The sequence below is a fragment of the Aspergillus ochraceoroseus genome (assembly GCF_002846915.1).
Source record: "Aspergillus ochraceoroseus IBT 24754 chromosome Unknown P175scaffold_2, whole genome shotgun sequence".
Taxonomy (NCBI): domain Eukaryota; kingdom Fungi; phylum Ascomycota; class Eurotiomycetes; order Eurotiales; family Aspergillaceae; genus Aspergillus; species Aspergillus ochraceoroseus.
Genome location: NW_024468477.1, coordinates 812,147 through 838,437, shown reverse-complemented (window position 1 = coordinate 838,437; position 26,291 = coordinate 812,147). Strand labels below are relative to the sequence as shown.

At 49.2% G+C, this 26,291-nt stretch overlaps 10 protein-coding genes across 10 annotated transcripts; 4 read left to right on the top strand and 6 right to left on the bottom strand.

Annotated features, from left to right (window-relative positions):
• Positions 1-1,264: 1,264 nt before the first annotated feature.
• P175DRAFT_0542298 (FAD-binding oxidoreductase) lies at positions 1,265-3,415 on the top strand (the record flags this gene model as incomplete). The annotated part of the gene is made up of 5 exons (XM_040900360.1): positions 1,265-1,348; positions 1,419-1,919; positions 1,995-2,422; positions 2,535-2,698; positions 2,813-3,415. 5 exons carry the CDS (start codon positions 1,265-1,267, stop codon positions 3,085-3,087), a joined length of 1,452 nt encoding a protein of 483 aa, XP_040753844.1. The 3' UTR covers positions 3,088-3,415.
• On the bottom strand, positions 3,208-4,913 carry P175DRAFT_0498986 (uncharacterized protein). The gene is made up of 3 exons (XM_040896637.1): positions 4,231-4,913; positions 3,556-4,155; positions 3,208-3,483 (listed from the first exon to the last, which is right to left on the bottom strand). The coding sequence occupies exons 1-3, from the start codon at positions 4,772-4,774 to the stop codon at positions 3,260-3,262; spliced, it is 1,368 nt and encodes a 455-aa protein (XP_040753843.1). The 5' UTR covers positions 4,775-4,913; the 3' UTR covers positions 3,208-3,259.
• A 486-nt stretch (positions 4,914-5,399) lies between these two features.
• P175DRAFT_0498985 (SUR7/PalI family protein) lies at positions 5,400-7,218 on the top strand. The gene is made up of 3 exons (XM_040896636.1): positions 5,400-5,446; positions 5,514-6,081; positions 6,146-7,218. The coding sequence occupies exons 2-3, from the start codon at positions 5,676-5,678 to the stop codon at positions 6,745-6,747; spliced, it is 1,008 nt and encodes a 335-aa protein (XP_040753842.1). The 5' UTR covers positions 5,400-5,446; positions 5,514-5,675; the 3' UTR covers positions 6,748-7,218.
• On the bottom strand, positions 6,971-7,940 carry P175DRAFT_0529505 (uncharacterized protein; the record flags this gene model as incomplete). Its single annotated transcript, XM_040899695.1, has 2 exons — positions 6,971-7,460; positions 7,696-7,940. 2 exons carry the CDS (start codon positions 7,938-7,940, stop codon positions 6,971-6,973), a joined length of 735 nt encoding a protein of 244 aa, XP_040753841.1.
• A 391-nt stretch (positions 7,941-8,331) lies between these two features.
• Positions 8,332-10,476, bottom strand: P175DRAFT_0529504 (uncharacterized protein; the record flags this gene model as incomplete). Its single annotated transcript, XM_040899694.1, has 1 exon — positions 8,332-10,476. The coding sequence occupies one exon, from the start codon at positions 10,474-10,476 to the stop codon at positions 8,332-8,334; it is 2,145 nt and encodes a 714-aa protein (XP_040753840.1).
• Positions 10,477-11,370: 894 nt separating this feature from the next.
• P175DRAFT_0498982 (uncharacterized protein) lies at positions 11,371-13,500 on the bottom strand. Its single transcript, XM_040896635.1, has one exon. It carries the CDS (start codon positions 13,069-13,071, stop codon positions 11,467-11,469), a length of 1,605 nt encoding a protein of 534 aa, XP_040753839.1. The 5' UTR covers positions 13,072-13,500; the 3' UTR covers positions 11,371-11,466.
• A 171-nt stretch (positions 13,501-13,671) lies between these two features.
• On the top strand, positions 13,672-15,293 carry P175DRAFT_0473454 (WD40 repeat domain-containing protein). The gene is made up of 4 exons (XM_040895168.1): positions 13,672-13,771; positions 13,865-13,886; positions 13,943-14,438; positions 14,494-15,293. The coding sequence occupies exons 1-4, from the start codon at positions 13,750-13,752 to the stop codon at positions 15,130-15,132; spliced, it is 1,179 nt and encodes a 392-aa protein (XP_040753838.1). The 5' UTR covers positions 13,672-13,749; the 3' UTR covers positions 15,133-15,293.
• Positions 15,294-15,648: 355 nt separating this feature from the next.
• P175DRAFT_0498980 (dynein light chain Tctex-type family protein) lies at positions 15,649-16,888 on the bottom strand. Its single transcript, XM_040896634.1, has 5 exons — positions 16,803-16,888; positions 16,530-16,605; positions 16,362-16,400; positions 16,142-16,216; positions 15,649-16,065 (listed from the first exon to the last, which is right to left on the bottom strand). The coding sequence occupies exons 2-5, from the start codon at positions 16,554-16,556 to the stop codon at positions 15,781-15,783; spliced, it is 426 nt and encodes a 141-aa protein (XP_040753837.1). The 5' UTR covers positions 16,557-16,605; positions 16,803-16,888; the 3' UTR covers positions 15,649-15,780.
• Positions 16,889-17,384: 496 nt separating this feature from the next.
• On the top strand, positions 17,385-18,317 carry P175DRAFT_0555117 (putative vacuolar transporter chaperon Vtc1). The gene is made up of 2 exons (XM_040900608.1): positions 17,385-17,451; positions 17,572-18,317. Exons 1-2 carry the CDS (start codon positions 17,418-17,420, stop codon positions 17,904-17,906), a joined length of 369 nt encoding a protein of 122 aa, XP_040753836.1. The 5' UTR covers positions 17,385-17,417; the 3' UTR covers positions 17,907-18,317.
• A 3,230-nt stretch (positions 18,318-21,547) lies between these two features.
• Positions 21,548-24,744, bottom strand: P175DRAFT_0529497 (NEDD4 family E3 ubiquitin-protein ligase; the record flags this gene model as incomplete). The annotated part of the gene is made up of 10 exons (XM_040899693.1): positions 21,548-21,647; positions 21,695-22,090; positions 22,151-22,288; positions 22,338-22,631; positions 22,704-23,925; positions 24,047-24,180; positions 24,264-24,369; positions 24,449-24,487; positions 24,527-24,624; positions 24,725-24,744. The coding sequence occupies 10 exons, from the start codon at positions 24,742-24,744 to the stop codon at positions 21,548-21,550; spliced, it is 2,547 nt and encodes an 848-aa protein (XP_040753835.1).
• Positions 24,745-26,291: the final 1,547 nt, after the last annotated feature.

Below are 26,291 nucleotides of genomic sequence, written 5' to 3'. Positions count from 1 at the left end.
TAAATCACTATCCCGAAAAGAAACATGGGCCAGTGCTAGCAATGAATTTGCCGAGTATATGATTGATAATTTCTTCCTTCCTCGTGAGGCTAATCCCCCCGGGACCTTTGATAGCGGTAGCTAATAAAGCGCGGGTTTTCAAGTCAGAGCCTCTTCTGTCCGAACGCCACACAACCTACGCCTATGTTGCTGGCTTCCAAACAGATACACACACCCGTTGGTACTGCCGATTGTGTCTCTGTCCTACGGCGGAACAGTCTCATTCGTGACCGTCGCAGAAGTGCGATAAATTTGAGGCCAAAAGCGATTCGAACGGGACGGTGAAGAGTTCAGAGATGATGACGGCCGCCCTTTGGGAGCGGAAACAAGTGACAAAGTTCCAATACTTGGAAGTAGCTCATATTCTCCCACACTCGCTCACATCTACTTCACAAGGAAATCCCGAACTGGTAGTGTTAGTTTTGATTGAATTCGAATTTCATATCACTGACCTAATTTTCTATTTTAGAGCGATACGAAAAAGAATGTGCTTCAAATCCTCGATATGTTTGACCCAGGCATTATACATCTTATTGATGGTCCAAACATGGATAGTCCAATGAATGCTTTAACACTTACCCTTGACTACCACCGTCGTTTTGGTGAATTTCAGATTTTTTTTGAGCCACACATGGTGCTCCATATGAGTATAAAATCGACTCAACTGAACAACGGCCCTTTTTCCGGGATCCATTATTTCCAGTTATTCGTACACTCTCTCTCAGTCCCGAACGCACTATCGACCCGCCATCTTCTCGGCTCCTTGCTGTCCATCGGGCAGTGGCACATGTCTTAAAACTGAGCGGGGCGGGGGAATATATTGAGAGTATTCTGAGAGACATGGAAGAGGTCGTTGTGAAGGAGGATGGATCGACAAATCTGGAGCGACTGGTTAAGTTGCAATTGGGATAGCCTCTTACCAGTAATCTTGTCTACTCTTTGAACTTGCGTACTTAGTATGGAGAACCACTCTTCAACTACTACCTAGGTATAAACACTATAGCCACTATTTCAGCAATGATTACAGAAATCACCCCAACAGCGTATGGCCACTAGCACCACTACTGCAGCTCGACAAATGAAGTTCCCAGGCTCTCTTACTGGTGGGATAAAGATGTCCTGCCCCCAGTCGATTGGAATTTAACCCCGCCTTCCACATTTCCGAGTCGACAGAGCTTCAGAAAACAAAAAAGAAACGGAAATCTCCTGCGTGATTCTTGTCACTATGAAAGTCTGTGCGAACAGTATCGTTTCAGTGCTGGATACCGTCCTCAAGACATGTCCAGCCAATGGCTCCGTCTCCGCATGTGTAAGTCACTCAGAGAACGACTCGGGAATGATTCCGGAAAACCGAGGCTGATCAGTAAGAACAAGGACAGTGTGTTGCGCTGAAAAGTACATCGCTGAGCGATAGGGTCTTCTACCCTACTAGCGATGTGTATCACCAGTCCATCGGGTCCTACTGGAGAGCTGATAACCAGCAACTCTACCCTTCTTGTGTGGTCCAGCCGCACTCAGCACAGGATGTGTCCCTAGCTGTATCGACTCTCGTCAAAGCCAATGATAACTCGCCTCGATGCCAGTTTGCAGTTCGCTCCGGTGGTCATGGGACAGTGACTGGATCCACGAATGGGGACTACGCGGTGACGATTGATCTGTCCCAGATGAATCAGACGGTCTACCATGCGGACACATGTACTGCGTCTATCCAGGCCGGGGCGCGGTGGAAATCCGTCTACAAAACCCTAAGCCAGCATAACATGGCCGTTCCGGGTGGTCGATCCGGGATGGTGGGTGTTGGTGGCTTCGTCACAGGAGGAGGGAACTCGTTTCATAGCGCTCAATACGGACTTGTCTGCGACGCTGTAGTAAATTTCGAGGTAGGTTGCCACACCATACTCTTCCAATCCATAGTATTCTAACCAAAAAAAAAAAAAAAAAAAAATACGAACCAGATCGTTCTTGCTAACGGGCAAATCACCACCGCGAACGAGCACACAAACCCGGACCTCTTCAAAGTCCTCCGTGGCGGCTCCAACAACTTCGGCATCGTCACCAGAATCGACCTCGAAGCCTTCGAGCAAGAATCCCTCTGGGGCGGCGTCGTCACCTACAACCAGTCCACCGCAGCCCAGCAGATCCCCGCATTCGTGGACTTCACCAGCGATCTCCACAAGGACCCGCACGCCTCGTTGATCGCATTGTACACTTACTCTTCTGAGCTCGGAGTCCCGGTGATCAGCAACGCGCTAGAGTATACGAAACCGGTCGAATTCCCAGCAGCGTTTGCGCGGTTCTACGCCCTACCGAATATTTCCAGCACGATGCGGATTGCAGATTTGGATGATGTGACGTCGGAGTTTGAGCCTCCAGGGGGGGTACAGTATGTCCCTTTTTCTTCTTCTTCTTCTTCTTCTTCTTCTTCTTCTTCTAGGTATTAACGTATCGATAATGATACTGCGGGATACCGATACCGATACTGATGAAAACACCAGCCACAACTTCTTCACTCTAACATTCGCCAACGACCCAAGAATCCTCCACCGCGCCGTGGAAATCCAAACCAAAGCCATCGAGGAAATAAAGCATTCCGTGAAAAGCAGCGCTTGGTCCATCATGAGCCTATACCAGCCCTTTCCCGCGCTTTTCACGCACCTGGGTAAGAAGAGAGGTGGGAATATACTTGGGTTAGACGGGGGGCATTATATACGTGAGTTTTTTTTTTAAATTCCGTCTCGAAAAAAAGAACGAAATAATTGATGGATTGAATAAGTGGACCTCCTCTGGTTTACATGGGATGAGATCGAGGATACCCCGCTTTTCGACTCGGTTGGATACGCCATGGTGGAAGAGATCGAGAGCTACGCGAGATCGCGTGGCGGGGGGAATCGGTACATTTATTTGAATTATGCGGCGGGATTGCAGAACCCGTTGCGTGGGTATGGCGAGGACAATCTGCGCGAGATGCGTCGGGTTGCTGAGAAGTATGATCCCCTGGGGGTGTTTCAGTATCAGGTTCCCGGGGGGTTTAAGTTGAGTCAAGCTTAGTCCTTACGGTTTGTTGATTGGGTTTGATGTCCAGGTTAGGGTTACCAGGGACAGATAGATTTCTTATAACGTGGTCATCATCTCATCATAAATTATATATAATACTAGGTACTAGGTCATGTCATCTAATACTCGTATATACAAAAGTAAAACAAATCTACCCACAAAACATTTACAACATGTGTGCAAGGAAGGGAACAGCAGCAAATAGGAATATCGTTCCCATTAGGCTCTGTCCAGGTAGTACGCTCGAACCTGCGGACGTGGTCCCACAGCAAGAGTCCCGATTATAGGTGACATTGTTCATGTCGGCTGCAACTTGGAACACAGATCCATTGAAGTTTCCTTCATTGTAGTAGTCGACTAAGAGAAAGTTTGGTGGACGATTCCACATGGCTGGGTGGTTGTTAGAACTGACTGGATTGAAAAAAAAAAAAAAAAAAAAAAAAAAAGAGCGAGTGAACTTACTTGTGCAGTTATCGGCCATCCAGCCAAGGCTACCGTAACCAGTGTCAGCATTCGTCTCATTCAGTAGCGCGGTATTGGGAATAAGCAGATTAATGTTGGCAATGTCGATCTGGAGATTGAGATTGTGGTTGGCCATGTACATCCGTTCCTTCGCGTCCTTTTCCGAAAGGTTGGGAGGACGTTGCTCGGTGCAGGGAAAGTTTCGGTCTGTAGGCGAAAATGGAGTTTCCCACATCTGAGAAAACTCGTCCATAAGCCATGGAATGGCGGTCTGGTTGGCTTGATAGTCCATGAAAACCAGCACGCGCTTGCCCGAGATGATCATGTTGCCCAATGTCGGCCAGTCCTCGAGCCCCATAGGTATCATGGGAGGAGTCCACACCAGGTCCATCAATCCAGAATTTTCAATCGGAGCTGTGAAGTTTCCGGGGTTCACATAGTCATAGTTTCCAATCAGAATGGTCACAACATCATATGGATGCTGTCTCATCCAACCGGCGACGGTCGTAAGATATGCCTCCAGGGTTCCGGCGTTGAGAAGGTCGCAGGTAGTGTGGCAGAGATACACGGTACCGTTAACGAGATGGGCCTGTAATTGAACTGGGTGGCACGCCAAGCGCCAAATATATCAGTCTCTGGGTCGTTAATTCTCTCTCATACGTGCTTAGAACATACGCATTCGAATTCCATCCTCCAACTGGTAGGTCACATCTAACTCCTGGTTCGCTGCGGCATTGCCCTTCATCACAAAGGGACTGTTATGGGCCGCCACCATGGTGATATTGGAGTACTTGCGATTGCAGAACTCGGGGTAGCCATTGCATGGTTGGGTATTGACGGCAGTGGAGGTGGACGCTGGCGGCGCTGTGCTTGTGACATTGGCGGTTCCATTGCCGGAGAGGGTTGTTTGACCGCCTACAAGCACGGTCACCGACTCTGACGTGGTCGTCATTGTTGCATTTTGGGCTGTGGTCGCGTTGCCAGTCGAAGTGTCGTTACCAGAGACGACGGTTGAACCGAGGGCAGTGCCGTGGGTGGTGAGATAGATTGTCGAGGAGTAAGTCAGGTAGTCGCCGGTCGGAACAGTAGCGTCATTGATGGTCGTTGTTGCAATAGACCCTGTGAGAGTGAGAAGGGTATTCGTAGCAGTTTCCTTCTCGGTGGTTTCCGCGAGGGCATGCCCAGCAGCCAGCAGAGGCAGAAGCGCTGCCAGCCGCATGGTGTATGAAGGCGGCTCGTCGGAGGAAGAAGGGAGACCGGATGCAGAGGAAAGGGTAGATTGATATATATATATATATAAAACGAAGCAAAAGCCGGCCAGTTTTAAGATTGGAGGATGTCCCTGGGATAAAACCAAGGGTAGAAGTCTGGAGTCTGGACAGCCAGGAAACTACTAGTACAGGGTAAAAACCGAAACTAGTAAAATTTCAGTATTTGGTAAATTCAGGAAAGGGAAAGAACAAGCTGAGACAGACCCACTCCACCCAAACCAAGTGGGGCGATCCAGGTGATCATCGGCTGTTAAAGTCCAGGGTGTAGACCAATCATATTTTGATCCTTATTTAGAGTCTAAGAGTGGAGACCAAAGTGGAGACCAGGATGGATCCGGGTTGCCGATGATGACGTGAAGGAGTTTCCAAGGTTCACAAAAGATTTCAGGCACCAATCAACAACCCGATTTCAAGAGATACCAGGTTAGGTAGGAATTATTAGCCTCTTAGGTGAGCACTACTAACTCAAGATTGTCTTGTCTTTGTAGGCAGTAATATATCCACAGGCTTTTCTCGGCCCTCCTGCCTACCAGACCCATACAGTCCCATTGAGGGTCCTTCTCTTCAGGGTAATGGAGAAACCGTTGATCTTGTTTCCTCATCAACCATCACCAGCTACAGTCAGTTATTCTCTTATTCTCTGGCTTATTTTACTGGTTCATGGGACCTCTAACGTCATACCATTCGAAGCTATCCGCGCCAACCCATCCCTAAAACCCCTCGTATCCTCTCCCTATTCTATTATTATCCTGTAAATATTCTGGACAGTTAGGGGTTGAGTATTAATACCCTCTCTTTTTACCCTCGTTCTGCATCTGCCGGTCGAGATCCAACTCCTGGCGGCATCCCATGGCAGAGCTTCCTCGTTTCCGCAGAGGTTCTGAACGACCAGTCTATGGCCGTCGCCGGTCGACCGTGCTCTGGCATCGCATCCTTCGCTCGTTTCTTCATCTACTGGCCTGGATATTCTTAATTCTGGTGGTCATTGGCAATGTCTCCAATAAATCGGTCCTCCGGAATACCTATTTTCTCAAAATTGATCTCTCCAATATCATCCCTCTGTCGGTTCCCAACGCGGTGTTGATTAACAGTGTTGCTCGCTCCATCGGTCTGCACGACTTCTATCAGGTTGGGCTGTGGAATTTCTGCGAAGGGTACAACAATGAGGGCATTACCTTCTGCTCCAAACCTCGCGCTCTCTACTGGTTTGATCCAGTATCGATCATCCTGAGCGAACTTCTTGCTGGGGCATCTAGTCAGTGCTCCGTTTCCCGAATCGTCTTAAAAAAAAGAAACTGTACTCACTCACCATTTCCTAGTTGCCCTCCCAGCAGATATTTCCCATGCTCTGGACATCGCCCGGAAGGCCTCGCACTGGATGTTCGGCCTCTTCATTGTATCCACGGTCCTCACTTTTGTGCTTATCTTCCTGAGCCCGCTGGCGGTCTCCTCCCGTCCCCCGCAGTCCATCTCCCCAGACCCAGCAGTCAACCAAACTCACCCACCCCACCGACGGAACACCTTCCTCTTCCTACGCGCCCTCCCCTTCACTATTATTACTTTCCTCACCGCGCTCTTTACGGTTGTTGCTGCTGTTGTCGCCACCGTTATGTTCATCATCTTCCGGAACGTCTTCACTAGCGGCAGTTTCAACCTGAATATCGGCGCCAAGCTCGGCACCCAGATGTTGGCGTTCATGTGGATTGCGGCCGCATTCAACCTCCTGGCCTTCATTGTCGAGCTAGGCTCTTGCTGTACGGCTTGCTGCGGCGGGCGAAAGGCTCGCAAACAGCTCAAGTACCTTGCAAATGGGTCTGCGGTTCCGAATATGCGGGAGAAGAATAGCCATTCAAACAGTCCGGCTACAACGATGCACAATAAAGAGCATGACCAAGTCACAGGGTCTCCGGTCTCGCAGTGAGAAATTAAATGAGGGCCGGCTCGGATGTTAATATGGATACGCTATACCCGGTAACCGGATGTATTATCTTTCATAGACTTGGGTGAATTAGAGATGGTGATATATATATATATATACAGTACGATGCTATTACGATTTACGTTGTTATGATAGTACGAGAGCATAGATCATGTACCTATCCTATCTATGTATACACTACACTCATTTGAACATATAGAAAAAATCAAGCCCGTCCCCTTCTCTTCTTCATCCGATCCTCGCTCTCATCCTCAAGTTTTCGCTTTCCAGATGTATCTTCTCCACCCCGATCCTCCGAAAGGCTAGACTTGACGTTGAGCGCTCCATTCGCCTTGAGAACGCTGCTCCCTTTTCCTCCTTTCTTTTTCTTTGGCCCGGATACCTCTCCAGACAAAGCCACAGATAGGTGTCGTCGCTGTAAAACGGGATTGCAGGCGAGAGAACGGATAGGATTAGCGAGGCGGTTGCGGGGCCGACGCCGCGAAGGGGGGGGGGGGGGGGGGGGGATGAGTGTTTCTATGGGTGTTTTTCTTGTTTGGTTTTGGGTTGATGTGGGTGTGGATGTTTCAGAAGAACAATCCAACCAGAATGCACCTGCACCTGCAGCAGCAGCAGCCCCCGTTGTCTTTCGAACCACACTGTCCTGGTTCGCCTTGACCATGCCCATGAGCGCAGGACGGAAGATGCCATGTTTCCTATATACACACACACACACACACATATTATATATAATATATATATATATAGTAAGGGGAAAGAAAACATACAGTCCCCACTCCACAAGCTTAACCAGTTCATCTTTTCTCCCCAAGTAAGTACCTTTTTTCCCTTTTTCCATATCCATATCCATTCTCCATTTCTCACTCTCCGTTCCAGATTCCGCCCCCCCCCCCCCGCGCAGCTAGAACCCCCGGAAGAACCTCCTCATACCTGTACCGATCCAGAGCCAGGAACTCGCGGACTTGGCTTTCTGCTCCAGAGGAACAGGTTGAGAATCCCCCCCCCCCCCGGTGTGTTCGTGTTTGTCTTCTTCGCTGCTGCCCTGGCGGCTTTCGCAAGAGCTTTTCGGCGAGTGGTTGTTCTCGACTTGTCTCTGGGTAGCAGGCGGCGAGCAGGGCAGAGAAGGGTTTGCCGGGGGTGATTGGTTTGGGGTGTAGGGTTGGATCGGGAGACATTTAAATGTACGGATTCAAGATGAGATATGTACTACCTTACTACCTTACTACCTAGGTAGTAGATGGTTATCTCAAGTTGAGAGGAGGAGGAGGTGTGAGACGACGCGCGATGATGTACGGGTATGAATGAAATTTCTTACCATATGGTAACGGTAACCTGCTAACTCTGTACTTGGAAAATAATACTGTATCAGGATAGCCTTTGATACAGATTACTACAGAGTCTGAATAACTAGTCGCTAGTTAACAAGAATCCATTTCGTCAAACCCCTGAAGTTCATACACACAAGAAAGAGAAGAGAGTACATCATTAAAAACATCAACGTCCGAGGCCCTTCACACAATTCGAATGGAAATGTAGAGGAGCGACAGGAAAGAAATCTATCGTGGTTTATCGTCGTCCACTCCCATCCTTCTTGCCTTTCGCCGGGCTGCTCCCCGGACTGGCAAAGCTCACGCGTTTCTCCTCTCGGCCTCCATCGAGCGGTACTACAGATGATGAAATCAGTTGGCCCTGCTTCCTCACACTGCCGCGTCGCATTGCCTTTGGCATGGGCGACGCGCGAGGAGCCGCAGCACTGGCCATGCCCACGCCCGCCTTGGGATTAGGGTCGCTTGCGGTTGTCGAGGTGGTGGTGTCATCGTCGTCCTCTACATCGATATGGCTAAAGTCGTCCTCGGCATCTTCCGCTTCAGACGAGCTCGGCCCGGGACTGTCCGAATCCGATGCTGCTTCATAGTCATCATCATCATCGCTCACCAGACTGGGCGCTTGATTGGACTCCACAGTGTTTGGACTCATGTTTGACACATGATCCATCCCGTCAACTTCCCGCAGCTCCTCGGGGTGGGAACTCACGGGCCCATAAGGAGACTGGTAAGGCATAGTAGGGCGGGTAGGCGTCAAGGTCTCCAAGGAGAGTGGCTTATGGTTGATTTTGTCAGGCCCCTTGTGACCGTCTGGCCGTTGGGAAGCCGTTTGTGAAGCTGTGGTTCGCATCGGCTGTCGTCCAACATGAGACCCGAGCGGCTTCGATTTGAGCTTCAAGGTGACAGATGGCGACATGGATTCCGTATCCGATTCGCCTTCCTCAGAGGAATATCCATTCAGGTCTACGGTCGTCTTGGCCTCCCCTACCAGTTGGCCCAGATCAAGTCCGACGACACCCCTCAGCTTCATGAGGGACGATAGGTGGGGGGTGTCGACAGAGGCCATGAATGCATCGTTCGAGGCTTTCGCCGTGACAGGGGTATTCTGCCCGTCCCGGAGGCTTTGGGCAGAAAGGAGGCGAGGTGTCTCCACCGTCGACGATGCATTTCGGCTAGGGGAAGGCCGCTTCGAGATTTCCGAGGCGGAAGACGCGGAAGACAGTGGTGGTGTCCTTGGGGTTGTTGACTCAATCACATGAGCTGAGCGGATCAGAGGGTGGACAAAGCCGGGAGCGACCCCGGCCGGAGGTTCAGGCTTGCCGCCAACCACAGCCCCCGCCTCATCAACTTCCACCGGCTCGCCAGAGGCCATCGCGGCGGCATCGTGGCTGGCAAAGTTGCGGTTATGGGCGATACGACAATGGTTGATAAACCCCTGAGTGCTCGAGAAGTTGTCCCTCCGGCAATCTAGACAAACGAGCTTGACGAAAATACCATCCGATTTTCGTCGAATGATCATGGGACCAGCTCTTTCCTTTGGTGGCGGGTACCCAGTAGGTAGAGACTGTAGCTTGGCTCCAGCCGATCCTCGTTGAGGCCGGGTGGACTTGCCAGCCAAGTAACCCAGGTCGATAGGATTTCCACGGGTTGAGCGACCTTCCACCACAGGAGTACCAGCAACAGCCATCGGGGTTCCAGGTTCGGGGTCGCCTCCGTCAAAGCGAGAGTCCTGAAGGAGCCATCGGGCATAGTGGCGGGAGTAAGGGCCGTCCGTAACGCTCCAGGGCGCTGGAGAAAGCGGCGCAGGTCCATTTCCAGGAGCCCAGACCGATGCACCCGTTCCATTGCTGACGGACTGCAAAGGGCCGGTGACACAAGAGCCGGGGTAGGGGATTTCCGCGCATCGCCGCAACTGTTCTAACGCGACTTGACATTTGGCGATCTCCTGGTCGATCAACCGGAGTTCGTTGTGCTTCAACAACACTTCCAGACTCAGCTGGGCTTCCAAGGTTTCCCGTAGCCGATCTACATCCACTTTGCGCTCGCGCGCGTCCGGTTTGTCGCGTGCATGGTCAGAGGGACCCGATCGCCGATTTTCCGGGGAAGGTGGCGACTGGCTTGACTTGTTGTCGGACGATGGATCTGGTAGGGGAGCTGGCGATAGGTTGTGCGCGTGGGTTTCGGTTGTAGAGGGGCGTTGCTTGAGTGTGACAATCGGAGCAGGCGCATCATCGGTCCGTAGCTTAGTTGCGACCGGGACATCTCGACCTGTGGCTGAATCATTGGAGTCGGATCGTTTGCGCTTCAACTGGGGCAGTGTGAAAGCGTTGACGGGGGGCGTGGCGCAATGTGGCGAGGTCGCGAGCATTTTGAGCTCCTCGGCCATCACCTTATTCCCCCCGATTGCAGAGGACCAAGGAAGCAGCCGAAACATGCCATGCGAGAGATGTTGTCGCGAGGGGGGGGGGGGGAGGGAAGGGCGAATAATCTGGGGCTAGGCAATGCAGGGATGCGATGCGACGTGTTTTGTCTCAGAGGGAGGGGGAGAGAAAGGAGAAGGAGAAGAAGAAGAAGAGGAAGAGGAACAGAGTAGAATATACAGGCAGATGATGCACCAGTGCATGCAATGCGCAATCTAGATTCGAGGGGGGGTTGAAAGGAGAAAGAATCGTCGTTTGCGACCGGCAGAGGAGCAAGGGGGAAGGAAGAGAAGAGAAGAGAAGCGAGAGAAGCGGCCCAACGAGGAACGACGCGACAAAGGGAACAGGATCAGGAATCCAGAAGAATTTTTTGAGGGTTGTTTTAGTGTGGAGAGGGAAGGGAAAAAGAAATAAATAAATAAGAAAGAAGAACAACAAACAGTGGTAAACAACAGAATGGGGGAGAAGCAAAGATAGAGAGAAGATGCAGGGAGGGGAGAAGCGGTGGCGTAATCTATTAATAATGGAGGTCGTACGGAGCACAAGTTCGGGGGGAAAGAACAGGAACAGGCAGCAGGATGGGAGGGAAGAGAATGGAGATAAATTAGGGATAGAAAAAGAAGCACAATCTGGGTATATTCTACTGGAGATACAATAATGGATGACACGTCAAAAGACTGGAGATTCTGGGCCTGGACTGGCCCATGGATCGGAGCTAATTCGTACTTTATTCTGTATTGCGTTGTACCAGGATGATATCTAGTATAAGTTACCCAGGTAGGAATACTCAGTTATGATTCCTCTCTTGTTACATCATTACTTGGAGTCTTTACAAACTCTATGATAATCATACACTTGGGACTCCCACATACTCCGTATACTAATCAATTTAATCCCAGTTCGCTATGCAACATGTATGCAGTACAATAGAAATCGGTAATAGGGTATCATGAACATCAAGTCGCCCGCGCTAGTTCTTCTTCCATCAACTGAGCCAATCGGTCATCGTGGATTCTGCTTTCCGAACCGCCATGCTGCCCCTCCGCACCCAGCCAGTCGTACTTTTTATTGCGCAGCGACTGGAGCATCGCCATGCGACGTTCCCGGTCCTCCGGGGGTGAATTGGGAGGCGTATCGTCATTTTCATCCGTCAAGTCAATGGTAACAGGCTCAGGGCGCGGTACCACCATTTGCGTGGCAGTTGGGGGTGGTGGTGGTGGTGGTGGTGGTGGTTGGGTTGCGGAAGGGGCATCCAGCAAGGGAATGTGGCCTTCCATAGGTGTAGACAGGCGTGGTGGTTTGTAGCCGGTGGGGATTGGAGCTACAGTAGGTATCCGCTTCTGGACCCTAATCTCGTATAAAAGGTTGTTGTAGATGACACCAAGATCGTGAAGCTTGCCCTTCCACTCTGCTGCTTCCTTCTTGTATTGTTCCACTCGACCCTGGTGTCGGGAGGATACTCGGCGGAGCATGGCGTTCTCTTCGCGAAGTAATTGCTCGGCTGTCTTGCCCGTGGTTTCATCCATTTTGGGATGTTGAGACAGGACTTTCTTGTAATGATTGCGCTCGCACGTAAGCCGCTGCACCTTAGTCCGCAGATTCGAAAGCCGACTATGGGTTCGTTCATCCGAGGCCTCAATAAATTTGGCATGAATCCCAGGCGTTGACGGAAAGTAGCCTAAAGCCCCTCCTGCGGCTGGGTATGGAGAAACATACTCCGGTTCCTTGCAAACCTGCAGAATCTCACGAGTAGAGTTGGCGAGGAGATCTTGGGAGCCCAGAAGAAATCGCTCTTTTGTTGAGTCGCTCATCGAAGGTTGGGCCACTTCTTCAACCTGGCTAGTGAGAAAAGTAGGAATTTCCGGGCAGATATCATTGCCCAAGTCGACAGGTGTGTCATTCGTAGAATCGCCAAAAAGCAAGTCGAAAGTGTCAAAGAAAGATGCAGGCGATTGCTGTGTCGAAGAATAAGTAAGGGACGGTGTTTCCTCCGGCGACTCAACATGCTGGCGTTTTTCAGGTAATGCCCAGAGCTCGAAATCTTGTGGAAAGGCTTCCTCGCTGGTTCGTTTTCGCTCTCGTCCCCCTTCTACATCTTCTTCTCCCTCGCGTGGCAAAAACACTGAATCGAGCTCAGGGATCGCAAAGGCTTCATCAAACAGAGGGTCATAAAGTTCTTCACTACCTACTGCACTTTGCTGCCCATAACTTATCTGGGCCGCTGATGCCGTTTCCTCATCCGAGGACAAGGCAATGCTATGTTGATTACCGGGGCGGGGCGTAATCTTGTCTTTGGCGAGGCCAAAGCAATCGAGGTGGGCAGAGAAATCCGCCAATGGCACGGCTTCGTCGGAACATATCCCCTCATCTTGGGACGGTTGGTGGGAAGAATCGGTAGACTCCTGCAGTCGGGACCCAGGGGAAGGTGTAAGCCCCAGATCATTCTCTTGCAGATAAGTGGTGGTGGAACAACCCATCAGAGCATCGAGCTCTTGAGGTTTTGGAAAAGGAGGGCAGGTCTCGAGGGAGGTAGAAATACCTTCAGGTACGTCGCTACCCATCTTTCAAGGAAGACTGGAACAGCGCAATATCCTCAAACCAGATCCAGGACGGAAGCGTTTGCCGCTATCGCCCGCCTCCACTCTGTGCTTTCGTTCGTGTCCAAGCTGCCGAAACAACCTGACAAGTAGGGTTCGTGAACGCCCGAGAGGGTATGAGGTTCGTTCGGCAGGGGATAGAGATAACGGAGTCCCTTTCTTTTTGCCTTTCTGGATGGAAAACCAGCGTCGTAAGAGGTGATAGCTTGAGACAACCGAGTTCGCGTGGGCGTGGTGTTGTCCACGGGAAAATCGACCTCAGGCGAAAAAGAACCCAATCTGATACATCTGCAAAGGTATTTCTAGTGCACGTCCTTCTGAAACATGCTTTTCACCGTACCTTTGATGTCCAGTACCGTGGCTAGACCAAAAGATGAGAAGACAAGAAAGAACGAAGGGATGGTCCGCGTCAAGTCATTCTTTTCCCAACAAATGTACTTTTTTTTTTTGCTCTTCGCCCACCGCTTTCCCGACCGCTCACGTGCACCGTCTGCGCCAGATCGAGGTAGGGATCCTGAGGCATTAAAACCGGCAAGATCCCAGGCGGTTTCCTCCAAGTCTCAATTCGAATTGTAAGCAGGACGGTCGTGTTCTGGTCTCTTTCAACCCCTCCAGTCCCTCGTCAGAACTTGCATCACCAAAATGAGTGTCATTCTATGTACTGGTAAGCATTCGAAGGGTTCCTTTGCCGCAGCTGATGCAGTTCACACTTTGTTTGGAGCTGAGTTGACTCTTTTGTAATAATCGGGTTTCGCAGCGGGCTACGACCATACTATTCGGTAGGCTGATCTCCACCATGTAAAGAGAAATCTTGGGCTGATGAGTCTTTGAATAGGTTCTGGGAGGCCTTGTCTGGAATCTGCTCGCGCACTATCCAACACCCAGATTCTCAGGTAAACCGTCTCTGTATAACTCCAGACAAGAGATATCTCGCTGCAGCTGGCCACAACAATGTCAAACTATATGACATCAAGTCCACAAACCCCAATCCTGTCATGACATTTGACGGCCATACAAACAATATCACAGGCGTTGCATTCCATTGTGAAGGCAAATGGATGGTTACCAGCTCCGAAGACGGCACCGTCAAGGTGTGGGACACTCGAACTGGTAGCCTCCAACGCAATTACGCCCATAAAGCTCCTGTAAACGATGTAGTCATACATCCGAATCAAGGCGAGCTTATCAGTGGTGACCGTGCTGGTATTGTCCGAGTATGGGATCTAGGGGAGAGCGTCTGCACCCACCAGTTGATTCCCGAGGACGATGTTGCAGTGCACAGTGTTAGTGTTGCGAGCGATGGATCTCTACTTTGTGCTGGAAACAAAAAGGTGCTCGGCATAGTGTCTCCCCACCCCTTCCAATCGCTAACTCGGTATTTTATAGGGAAATGTCTACATATGGCGCATGATACAAGATGCTGAACTCACCCGGATCGTTCCCATTTGTACCTTCCAAGCTCACAAGGACTACCTCACACGGGTTCTTCTCTCACCTGACGTTAAACACCTCGCAACCTGCTCTGCTGACCACACTGCCAAAGTCTGGAACCTCGACCTTGACTACCCCCCTGCAAAAATGGCAGTTGCAGCGGCCGCCATGGCCAAAACCAAGGCTCCATCTACAGATGGAAAAGAAGCATCCCCATCTCCAGTACCCTCAGAAACCCAAAACAATGTAGTAGTGCCGATTGTCAGAGAAAAGGCCGATAGCATTCCATTCAGTTTAATCAATGGAACCCCGCCTGTCACCAACGAACCGCAACAAACGTTCCCGGTCCAGCCTGATGGCCCTCCCATGGATCCAAGTACCGGTACGCTTTTCCTGGAAACGACACTTGCAAACCACCAACGATGGGTCTGGGATTGCGCCTTTTCTGCCGATTCAGCTTATCTGGTGACCGTCTCTAGCGACCATTACGCACGGCTCTGGGAGCTGGCTTCGGGCCAAATTATTCGTCAGTACAGTGGTCATCACCGCGGAGCAGTCTGCGTGGCACTAAATGATTACTCGGAGCCTCGCTAAATGATCCTTCTTTATCGGACCACTGCAATGGGGCTACATTTTTTTTTACGAATGTTTGATTTTCCACAGTAATGAGGTTAGCGTGGCGCCAGGGATCGGGATGAATGGGAGGTCCTCATTGCCTTCTGCCTCGGAGTTTAGGTTGTTTTTCTTCTTCAAGCACCTTTTTTTTTTTTTTTTTTTTTTTTTTGGATAAGCTTACGCTCCGTATAGCTGTCTTGTCTAGATACAAGCAGGCATGTGATGTGTATTTAATATAAAATGAAGAATATGTGCATGAACTCGCACTCACCCACGGCCGAAGATCAATAATGGTATAAGGCCAGACTCTTTCTCTCCTGCAAAAGCAAACAATGCCAAAATCAAAATACAGGCAGGCAAGTAGTTTTTGTCTCGGGCAAATGCACCAGGCTCCCCAACAAAGGAAATGGAAAAACCACCGGTGATCAAAGGCATTAGTAGCGAAGCAACGAAAATGGGTCTCGAAAGATACACAAATACACAAATACACAAACTAAAAAAAAAAAAGGCAGAAACAGAAACAGTAAATGCAAGCTATTCATAAATCTGTGGGATATTTTTCGGTTTTGTTTTCTTCCTTTTTTTTTTTTCTTTCCCCCCCCTCGGAGTTTGATACATGATGATAAATCAGCCAAGTGCGAACCATGTTACACTCACGACGACGTCCAAACCCCGCTCCTCAGCACCGGGGTACTTGAATGTCCACATTCCGTCGCGGTTGACATCCCAGAAAGCACCAGATGCAGAGTGCATGCCTCGCTTTCCGGCGTTGGCCGCGGCACCGTCTGCAGCGGAGGACTTATCGATCAGGCCTTGTTGCACGATGGTGCTGTTCACGGTGAAGCGGTATGGGGGAGAAGCTGATGGTGTAGAGGGGGCTGTGGCGGTGATGAGAGCCTTGAGGATGGTGTTCTAATATTGTGATAGGAATATGATGTTAGAGAGAGAACTGTTCTGGATGGTTTTTGTTGTGGAGGGCGAGACTTACGATGATCTCGGAGTTCCACGCTCCAACTTGGGTGTGCTCATATCCATCAGCCGCCCCTAGCGCAGAGTCGCAGGCCTATTTGTATATACCGGGATTAGTTCATTAAGCTCTATTCTTATGGCGTCCCAACTGCGCTAGGACAGGGGTAGAGTCATCGGAGTCCCGGGTGCGTCGCGATGACACGGCGGGGAGTTTGATTGAGAGAATGGTGAAAACGCACCTCTGTGGCAATCTTTGTCAGGTCCGCAATGGGTACGGGCTATAATAATCAGAGCGAAGGCAGAACGTTAGCGCATTACTGAAGTTTCTCGGTCAATGGCAGGTCAGGGGATTGGCAGCGCGCGAGGTGCCGATGATGCCATTTCGACGCTGAAAAAGAATTACGAACCGATGTAGGAAGAGTCTCGACAGCCATTGTGGGTGGGTGGATTCACGTAGGTCGCGACAGATGATGACGGTCGAGTCTTAAAGTACACGAATTAGTGTGGTCCTATACATACAGTATTCTAGAAGCGCAGCGATGTTGTCCCGGTTGAAGCAGCTGTGGGTAGAACCAGACGAGAGACAACCAGAGACGCAAATTGTGGGGGGAGCAATGCGGTCCGACACCGGAAAAGGGAAAAACAGAGGGATGACCGTCGCGGCAGCAAGCTACACTTACCTAAGATGGAAAAATGATACAGGAATAGCAGAGAACTAGAAGCCGATAGCACTGGATGGAGAAGAACAGAGATCGAGGTCGACAAGGCGTGTGTGCTGTTGGATGTTGTATGTTGTCCGTGGCATCATGGGCGTGACTTCGCGGCTGGTGGTTGGACAAAAGAGGTCGCACGCTATACCTAAAGGAATTCGAATCCGCGGCGCTATTCCCCTTTGACGCTAGCCTGGTTCCGTGCGCGGCTGACAGTCACGGGAATCGGGCCGATAATAGTCCGCAGAAGCGCCTCAGGCAACCACAGGAAGAGCCTGGTGCACGTGGGGGGGGTTGGATGGCGGTGAGAAGAGGCAGAATGAGCCACTAGGCCTGTTTCGGAAGGATAGCCCCATCCAAACCCGGGTCTCGAGCTCATCACTTCGCATTTGCCTCTGTTCTTCGTCTCGATTGACTGACTGATCCACTATCGCTACCAATCCGATCCTCTTTTTCTTATTTATACGCCAGACTTCTGCTTTTGCCGATTGCTTCGTATTTCTTATTCCGTTGCCTTTCTCTCCTTTTGCAGTTTCGTCTTCCGTCATTTATCAGCCCTCGCTTTTGCACGCTCCGACCGCAAAAATGTCTAGCCAGCCACTTCTCCAGACTGCCCCAGGTTAGTGCCAATGTCCATCCATAGCTGGAAAACTCTGCGGCTGCATTGATGATCGAGCGGCTGCTGTCGCTGCATTGTACATGTCGTAAAAACGGTTGCTAACCTGTCGATTCAATGCAGGCAAACGCATCGCTCTTCCTACCCGCGTCGAACCCAAGGTTTTCTTCGCCAATGAACGAACTTTTCTCTCCTGGCTCAACTTCACCGTCATCCTCGGTGGGTTGGCTGTGGGTCTGTTGAACTTCGGTGATCGCATCGGACGCATTTCCGCCGGCCTGTTCACTCTCATTGCCATGGCGGCTATGATATACGCCCTGGTCACCTTCCACTGGCGAGCACAGAGCATCCGGAAACGAGGCCAGAGTGGAATTGACGATCGGTTCGGGCCCACGATCCTCGCTATTTCGTTGCTGGCCGCTGTGGTGGTGAACTTTATTCTTCGCATGAAGGAGTAAGATCAATCAGATGCATGTGCTCCAACCTCCGTACTCGTATGGCGGTTGTCTGCGCTTCTTGTCCTCGGCGATTGATCTGCCTGCCCCTTGTCTTCTACCCTATATATATACCGGTCGAGCTCGTCGATGCGGTTGCCCATATGACACTTTCCACGTCTTCAAATGTTGCCTGCTAGTGCGAAAAACTAGTTGTAGGATAACGTCATTGTCATGGTTATGACTTGCATTTCCTTCCTGTCGCTGTCTTTGGTTCGTGGCGTTATTGATATGTCGCTTGTTTATGCCTTACAAACGAGGGACCACCTCGCAATGCATAACTAATAAATATTATACAATTTACTTTCTCTCTCTTGTATATATATATATATATATATATATATATATGAGAACAGGGTGATTTGCTATATTGCCTCTTGCCCCTTGACAAATTGACAGCCGAGAGAGCTTCAAAGAGACATATATACCCTAGTAGCACTACGATATATCCGGGGTTTGGTCTTCTCCTTCGAGTGAACCTTACCTTTACCTTTAACCTTTTGAAACTTAATCACTAGTGAGATCATAAAACTCTCGGGGTAGTCGATCACGGTCACTCCAGGAACAACCGAGAATCGACCAGCGATCGAGTCCAGAACTCAAAGCCACGATTCCCTTTCAACCAAAAACAACCCACCTACCTAAGAGTCACATCGGCTGGAGAACATACTAATAAAGTAGATGGAGATATCGATCTTATAGTATAGTAGAGGTGCAAGCTTTACTGACGAGTAAATCATAATATAAACCAGCCAACGTTAGTTCATTAACAAACTAGTTATTACATTCATTAGGTAAGTAGTAGGTAGGTAATTAGCAAGGTCTCTCTCTCTCTCTCTCACTCACTCAATAATAAATGGATACACCCCAGCACCACCAGACCAATATCCATGGAATAACATCACTTCCCCCCCTGCTGTTGCGGATCTAAAACAAGGCAATGAGAAAAGGGGGGGGGGGGGGGGGTTTATAACCCCAAAACACCAACCACCACCACACCTCCCAGAACCAATCCCATTCCCAATCCCTTCGCAACGCCTAGTCCGGCGGCCGCGCCGCCCGACGGCGAAGGGGTCACGGTTGCAGAGGTCGTCGCACTCTCTGTCGAGGAGGTGGTAGAAGTGGACGAAGCAGTCTTTGTTGCGGTGGGGGTTGCAGTCGTCGAGGTGCTGTATGCACTTGCAGCGTTGCAGTAGGAGGTCTTTTGTTGCTGGACGCCAAAGCTGGCAGGGTCATTGGGGCAGTTGTTGTAGCAGCTGTAATGGGGTTGATGTTGATTGTGGTTGTGGTTGTTAGTGTTTGGTTTGTTTTACTGTATATTATATATATATATATTTATTTGCAAGGGGGCCAAAGGAGGAGGAGGAAGAAGAAGAAGTACGTTAACAAATTATTGGTTTGTTCGCAGAGACAGGACCAGTCGTTGGGACCACACGCATCCACTTGTTTCTGGATGGAGGCTTTGCAGGCGTCAAGGATGCTGTTTCCGCGGTATCTCGGGTTAGTGCTATATCCTCTTTCGTCTCTGATATCTATGTCTGTAGGGAATCGAGGGAAAGAGATAACATAACGTACTTCTGGGCATCACAAGAAGTAGAGGTTTGTGTTGGGGCTGTCGTGGTGGTGGTGGTGGTGGTGGTAGAGGTTCCTGCGGCTAGGACCGAGGCAGAGGTAGCCATGAGAAGGGAGAAGATGGAGAGGAGACGCATCTTGATGGGTTAATTGGACTCTGTAGAAGAATCCTAACGCTATTGACGGGGGGTGGGTGGTCTATGAAGAGTATGGCTGGTATCTGGGATGGGAAAATTAAGAGCGAAAGAGAAAGGGATAACAAGGTGTAAGGGAGGAGAGAGAGAAGAATTTATAACCCTGAAACACAGCCAAGTGATCTAGAGTCCGAGTACAGCGTGGTAGGAAATGCAGGAGGAACTACTGTACTCTGCTTTGAACTGAGTTTATAAATAGGGTGCTGCTATTCTCACGGCTCAGCTGGTCATTCTCACGGCACAGCTAACCATTTTAGGTTAGTGGGTACCTAACTAACTATAGTTAGTGTATGGGTCCTCGCTAGTTAGCATGTAGTTATATAGGGTACCTGGATCATCCGTAGATTATACCTCTCTGATTTCTATGACTAGTAGCTACTCAGAGAAAGATCTTACATGATTATACCTTCATAGTAGCTTTAAATTCATCTACCAGCACCTATATAACCTTGTAGAAGACCTCGCGGAGCTATTAATTGTACTACACAAGATCTGTCGTTATTTAAATATACTGAGCAGCTAGTATCAAGCCAGGCAGGTAGGGAATCAATTACTTGGAGGGAGCGAGAATAGTCAGATCAGCGTGTAGCAGAGGAAGGATTCCTAATTAAATAAAGCCTTCTAATAGGTCAGTAAATATATTATATAAATATTAGAACTTACAGTCTTATTTATTACTTTAAAATTAAATTCCTAAGTATTGTTTTTATATAAGAAATTAATAAAATAACACCTCGAGGTTCTCTAGCGTGTTTTTCATGATCATATGACTAGTCTAGTCTTATTTAGGTCTAGCTAGTTGGCACTATTCTATAAACAGGTAGGTTCCTGCTAATATGGAGCTGCTATGCCCAAAGAGGCTAGCTGTGCCGTGAGAATGACCAACTGAGCCGTGAGAATAGCAGCACCCTATAAATATATTTGAATATAAATATAGCCACATTATCTCTATGTAGTATGTAGTACTGCTCTTACTCTGTGGTATGCATTCTGAAAGTAAAGCCTCCCTGACGCTTCATACTCTCCATACTCTTCAGACCGGTAGGAAAGGTCTGAAGCACCAGGAAGACCATTACAACGTTATCTACGGAGTAAAAGCTGGCCTCTTACCTAGGTATATTACTACCTAGACCACAACGGATAAATTGGGAACACGATAACTGAGACAGAGAGACCCTGTGTACAGCCTGCCTGCCTGCCTGCAGGTTACGCTCTGGTCTCAGTCTCTGCAATTCGGATTGGTCGATTCGGTCCGTCATGGTGTTCACTATTGACTTGCTGGTGATCTGTCAGATCGCTCTCCGGGGAACTATTGGCAGTAGACATTACCACTATAGTTTCGCGTGCATTGCGAGGAGAATCGATTTGGAACTTGACGACACAATTCGACGGTAATAATTGAGCCCTGTTCTGTAGACAAATAATACAAGTATGTACAAAGTTCGCCACAATCAAATAACGAAATGAATGTAGTCCAGCTGAACGAAGCCATGTGCAACCCGCATGGAAAAAGCCCCAAGTTGTGTGTCCGGTCCTGTTCTGTTCTGTTCGGTTCCATTCTCCTCCAACGAATGACCTGCTGAAAAGGGAATTACTACCCACACCGCGAAAAAAAGGGGGAAAGGTTAAGGTGCGTTGCGCTTGTTTGGCCAGCCGTAAAGAAGAGTTGATCTGCCCAGCCTTTTCCATACGGAAAGAAGGCCCTGAGGAAAGCTGGCAGCGCGTTTATATCTATTTCCATAATAAACACAGACAGTGGCGTTGCCGGGATGGGTAAATGCATGGCCTCGACCATTTAAGACTGGTATGCAAAATCCTTTTTTTGTCCCTCGAAATAATCTACTCTTGTCCGAATCCTAATGTTTCCTCCACAGCGATAGACAGCTTGTGTTCTAGCGTATCGTGGTTCTTGTAGGGCGGAAGATCAAGACGGTTGAAACTAAGCTGGTTAGTATTAGATCCCCTCGAAATTGAGAACAAACATACCATGTGTGGGACTTGGGCAAAGCCGTAGGCTCCCCAGACTTCTCAATAGTGAAGCGTCTCGGCCCATCGGATCCTTGAAGATCCTTGAAGCCGTTGACTGGAATACGCGAGGTACCCGTGGTAAACTGAAGCAGACGAGACTTCTGTTCCGCATCCCAGGTGCGGACAATCTTCCAGAAGTTTTGGATGACCTCATCCTGCTCCTGGTAGCCTCGGTAGTCGGTATGCTTCTTCCAGTCGTCAACATCAATGTCCGCAATACCTCCAATCAACAGTTCCAGCTCGCGTTCATCAAACACGTTGACCAGATCCGCAGGAATCAGCTCATTGAATCCGGACATAAATGCATTGAATTGCTCCTCCACTCGCTTCACAATCTTCCATTCCGTGACCAATCTAAACCGGTTAGCTTCTGAAAAATCAGCAAGAAGGGGGGAAAAAAAGGAAGAAACTTACTCAACATAGTCTCCCTTGTTCTCATTCGTCACGGGTATGTTTTCGCCATCGGGCTTCAACTCAATTGTGCGGCGCTCTCCAAACTTCTCGTCATCGACCGCGAATGTCAGGTCGATAATGCCCTCGATATCGTTGTCTCTGTTGAATGTTAGAATTGATCAATAGACTTTTGATTTGCGTAACGTACAAGGTCCATGCCAGGTTACGGTGCAGATCCTCATCAACACCCTCCATGTCCTGTAGAGAGACCTTCTTCCGTAGCATCATCTTGTAGAATGCTCCAATGAAGAACGAATCGAGGAACCGGCGGTGGAAAATGGCCAGTCCAACAACTCGTCCGATGAACTTAAAGTAGTTCAAATGTTCTGGGTTGACACCAGAATGGGGATTAATTTGCAGGGTATAATTATCATGTGCAGAATATTCGAAAAGACAGTAAAACGGGTTAAACATTTCGTGCGAGAGGAGGAAGAAGAATTCACTGTATATCGTCAGTAATCTTTTGAAGCTTTGAGGAGTTGGAAAAAAAAAAAAAAAAAAAAAAAGGCCTTACCGAGAGAGACCACCATAGTCCAGACCGTCTTCGCCGTCAAATTTAATCATCAGACGCTTCTTCAGATCTGAAGCACTCTGGCGCATGATTTCGGCGTAAGAATCTTCGAAAATGTTATTTCGGCGCACCTTAACGTGACATTGTCCGGACATGATCCGCAGTGCCGGTTGAGATCGGAAGTAGATCAGTTTACGTCTAAAGTCACGTTTGTACTGCGGTACTCCTTGATCCAGTGAAGACGGAAGACGAGGATCATCCCAGGTGGTTGTTTTGGTGTTGTGGTCAACGAAATACACTCGAGCGGTGTTAGTCAGACGCATTTCCCAGCCGCTGGGTAGGGGCCCAAGTTGAGAAACGGGCTGCTGCTGGATCGTGGTGTTGTTGCCGTTGGCATTCTGACCGTACATCCGGATATACTGCTGTCGTCGGGGGTCCACCCAGGTCGTAGTGCGGGTGTTGTGGTCGACGAAATACGGCCGGCCTTCAGGAGTATTTCGTTGTTCCCACCCAGGTGGAAGCTCGCCAGTGCCGGCGGTCGTAGCTCCTGTGGCCATCATAGAAACCGCATTGCTACTACTACCGCCAGCGGGTGGAGTGTGAGCTTGCGGCGGGTTTTCTGCGAGATTCGGCGAGCTTGCACCGGTTCGGTCTTCAGGGAGCATTCGGCTCTGGTGGGCTCTCCGCTCCAATTGCATGTTAGCTTCTCGTTGGTTCCGTTGCGTTTGCTCATTATAGTTCGACGATGGGCGGTTCCAGGTAGTGGTTCGGGTGTTGTGGTCCACATAGTAGGTTCTTCCCAAATTATCCTCCCGTCTCTCCCAGCCAGCTGGCAGACGGCCCTGGCTATCCTCGAACGAGCTAAGATTTCCACGAGGAGGCTGTCCGTTGGGAGGAGCTGGTGCTCCGTTAACCGGGGGGGGAGCCTGACTGGTCGGCCTGGTGGTGGATGGGACGCGCTGAGGATTTAGAGATGCACTCGATGCAGCTGGGGGAGGATCGACTGGGCTTGGCCCCGTTGGGGGGTGTGGTGCAGGTGCTGCAGCAGCAGCAGAAGCAACCTGCGGAACAAGCCCGCTGGACGTCGAAGACTGAAGTTGTGAGCGATGCAAGCCATTTGCTTGGTTTGTATTGGGGGTGCTGAGATTAGTGGATAAATTGATGATGAGTTTTCCATGCACAACAAGATTATCATTGGACTTTTTCAAATCTCTAGTGAGCATTTCTATTCAAGTCGGGAGGGGTTCAAGTCAGCTGAGTGGTTCCTAGATAGTGCCGCATTTGGATGCGGGGAAAGCACGAAGAAGGCCATTTGTGTCAGACAATCGGTAAGGGGTGCCACTTACCATCACCCCCCATCTGTAAATCGATGACATCTCCGATCCGGACATTTATAACACCGAGAAAGCCTTGATCCTTCTTCTTGAACTTCTTTTGGTCGAAAATCTGGATAGCGAGAATACTGTCTTCGTTGACTCGTCTGGACAGCACGAGGAAAGAAACAAGGAATTAGCATGAATTCAAAGATTGAAAAAAAAAGGAAAGCAGATAAGAAAATCTCACAGATCAAACATCTCATTCCAGTAAGGATTCAAAGTCTTCTTGATCACGGACGTCGTATGGGTTTGCTCGCCCCCGACAGTGGCCACAGCAAAGGGATCGGGGAAACCTGTATAGTGAAGGAAAATTAGATTATCTCTAGATGTAAAAGAAAGAGAGAGAGAGAGAGAGATTAGAGAAGCACATACGGAAAACATCGCGCTTATATAGCCCGTCCGCCGCAATGACTGTAAAAGGAGGGGAAGCTCAGTCAGTTTTCCATCTACAGCAAGAAAGCCTTTTGTCGAAATTCGAAGTCAAGTTGGACGAAAACGAAGTCTGGCTGAATTCGGGAATCTTACTCGTGACTCTGAGATTTGGCTGGCTATATATATCATTTCCGTCAGCATGGGTATGGAGCAGAACGAGGAGGATTTATGACCGGATGCCAAAGTCCACGGACACGGAACAGGAGGGGAACTCACGCAGGCAAATTGGACCCCATTCTGGAGTTGACTCTATCCAGCGGGCTGTGCACGCCTCCAGGTGGGAAAAGGCCGAGTAGGGCAAGCCTGACAGGAAATTCGCGGCGTGCGCATGTACCGTTTGTTCACAGACACAGACACCCGATGATAACGATGGTTGCTGGAAGAAAGGTCGGGCAGCGGGAAGGATTTGTGGGGGGGGGGGAGGGTGGATTGATGGCGGAGGCGAAGAGGAAAGGGTGGTGGTGGGGATGGAAAAGGGAGAGAGTGAAGGAGAGAGAGAGAGAGTGAGTGAGTGAGGGAGAGTTGAAGATGTCGTTGGCGATAACCAACCTTGACGGATGAACTAAGGCTCAACAGGTTCAGTTTCAATGGAGGCGCGGACTTTCTTATTGGGGCTGAGCAGAAAAAAGGTCACTGAGTCCTGACGTTGCCTTTGGGGAGCCAATCAGCACGGGGCGAGGGGCTTCGATCGGGAGGAGAAGATAGGTATTTCTTTTCTTTCGTTTTCTTTTTCTTTTTTTTTTATTGCAAGGAAAGTATCGCAAGAGAAAAGTAGACACTATTAATTCCTCAAAATCTATGGATTTGCTCTAGTTGTAGTTATGTTGAGAAGTGTGCTTGAAGGACAAAAAAATTAGTGTAAGAGACTCGTGATGGTACCATCGTCGACTGCGGGGGTTACTTAGTAGTTAACGTTAATCTTGCTGGATTTCCCAGAGGCGACCATCCTGAAATTACTACGACTCAAGTATAATAAGGATTGATCCCTTTTTATCAAGCTATTAACTATTATTATTATAATTATTATTGTCATCATCATCAATTGCAAAATACTAACTAGCTGAGCCAAGATGAAACCACTATTACGACTTCTTATTATAGATCCAGACAAGGCAACGAGATTTCTCCCACCACCACCACCACCACCACGAAGACTATGTATGACCTTTTCCATCTAAAGCACATTAATTACCTCAGAGAATAATAAATTACATTCTTATCCGGTTCCAATCATTCGCAAGATCATGACCTCGCTTATGAAGAGACTGCTGTCTAACTAACTACCTAGGTACTAAATCTTCTCATCGCTAATAATAATAGTCCCGATAGTTCACTATCACCTCATAAATGACCAAGGCGGACATCTGCTGGGGAGAGGGGGAGGGGGAAAGGCCGCTGGGATCTATTGTTGACATGTAACTCTTCCATTACTTCCGATGACAAGGCGTCCGCTATACTTCTTGCAAAATTAATGCTCAACAAAAGGGGATTGTCTCCAAAGACTATCCCCTGACTATTCCTAACTATCCCTTTGGATTTCCCATGGTCGATCGTAAAATCAATCAATATTCAGGGGGTAGAATATGCGACATCAGAGGTACAAGCGATCCTGCCCATCCGGTCCAGGACGCTGGTGCCAGATGGTTATCATACAGTTGTACATTCCAGTCCGTAACTCCAGAGAGAAGCCTTCCATGAAATTTTAATATAGAGAACCATCTTCAACTCCTATGGCTCCGCACTGAACGGACTTTTCTTTTCTTTTTTTTTTTTTTTTTTTTTT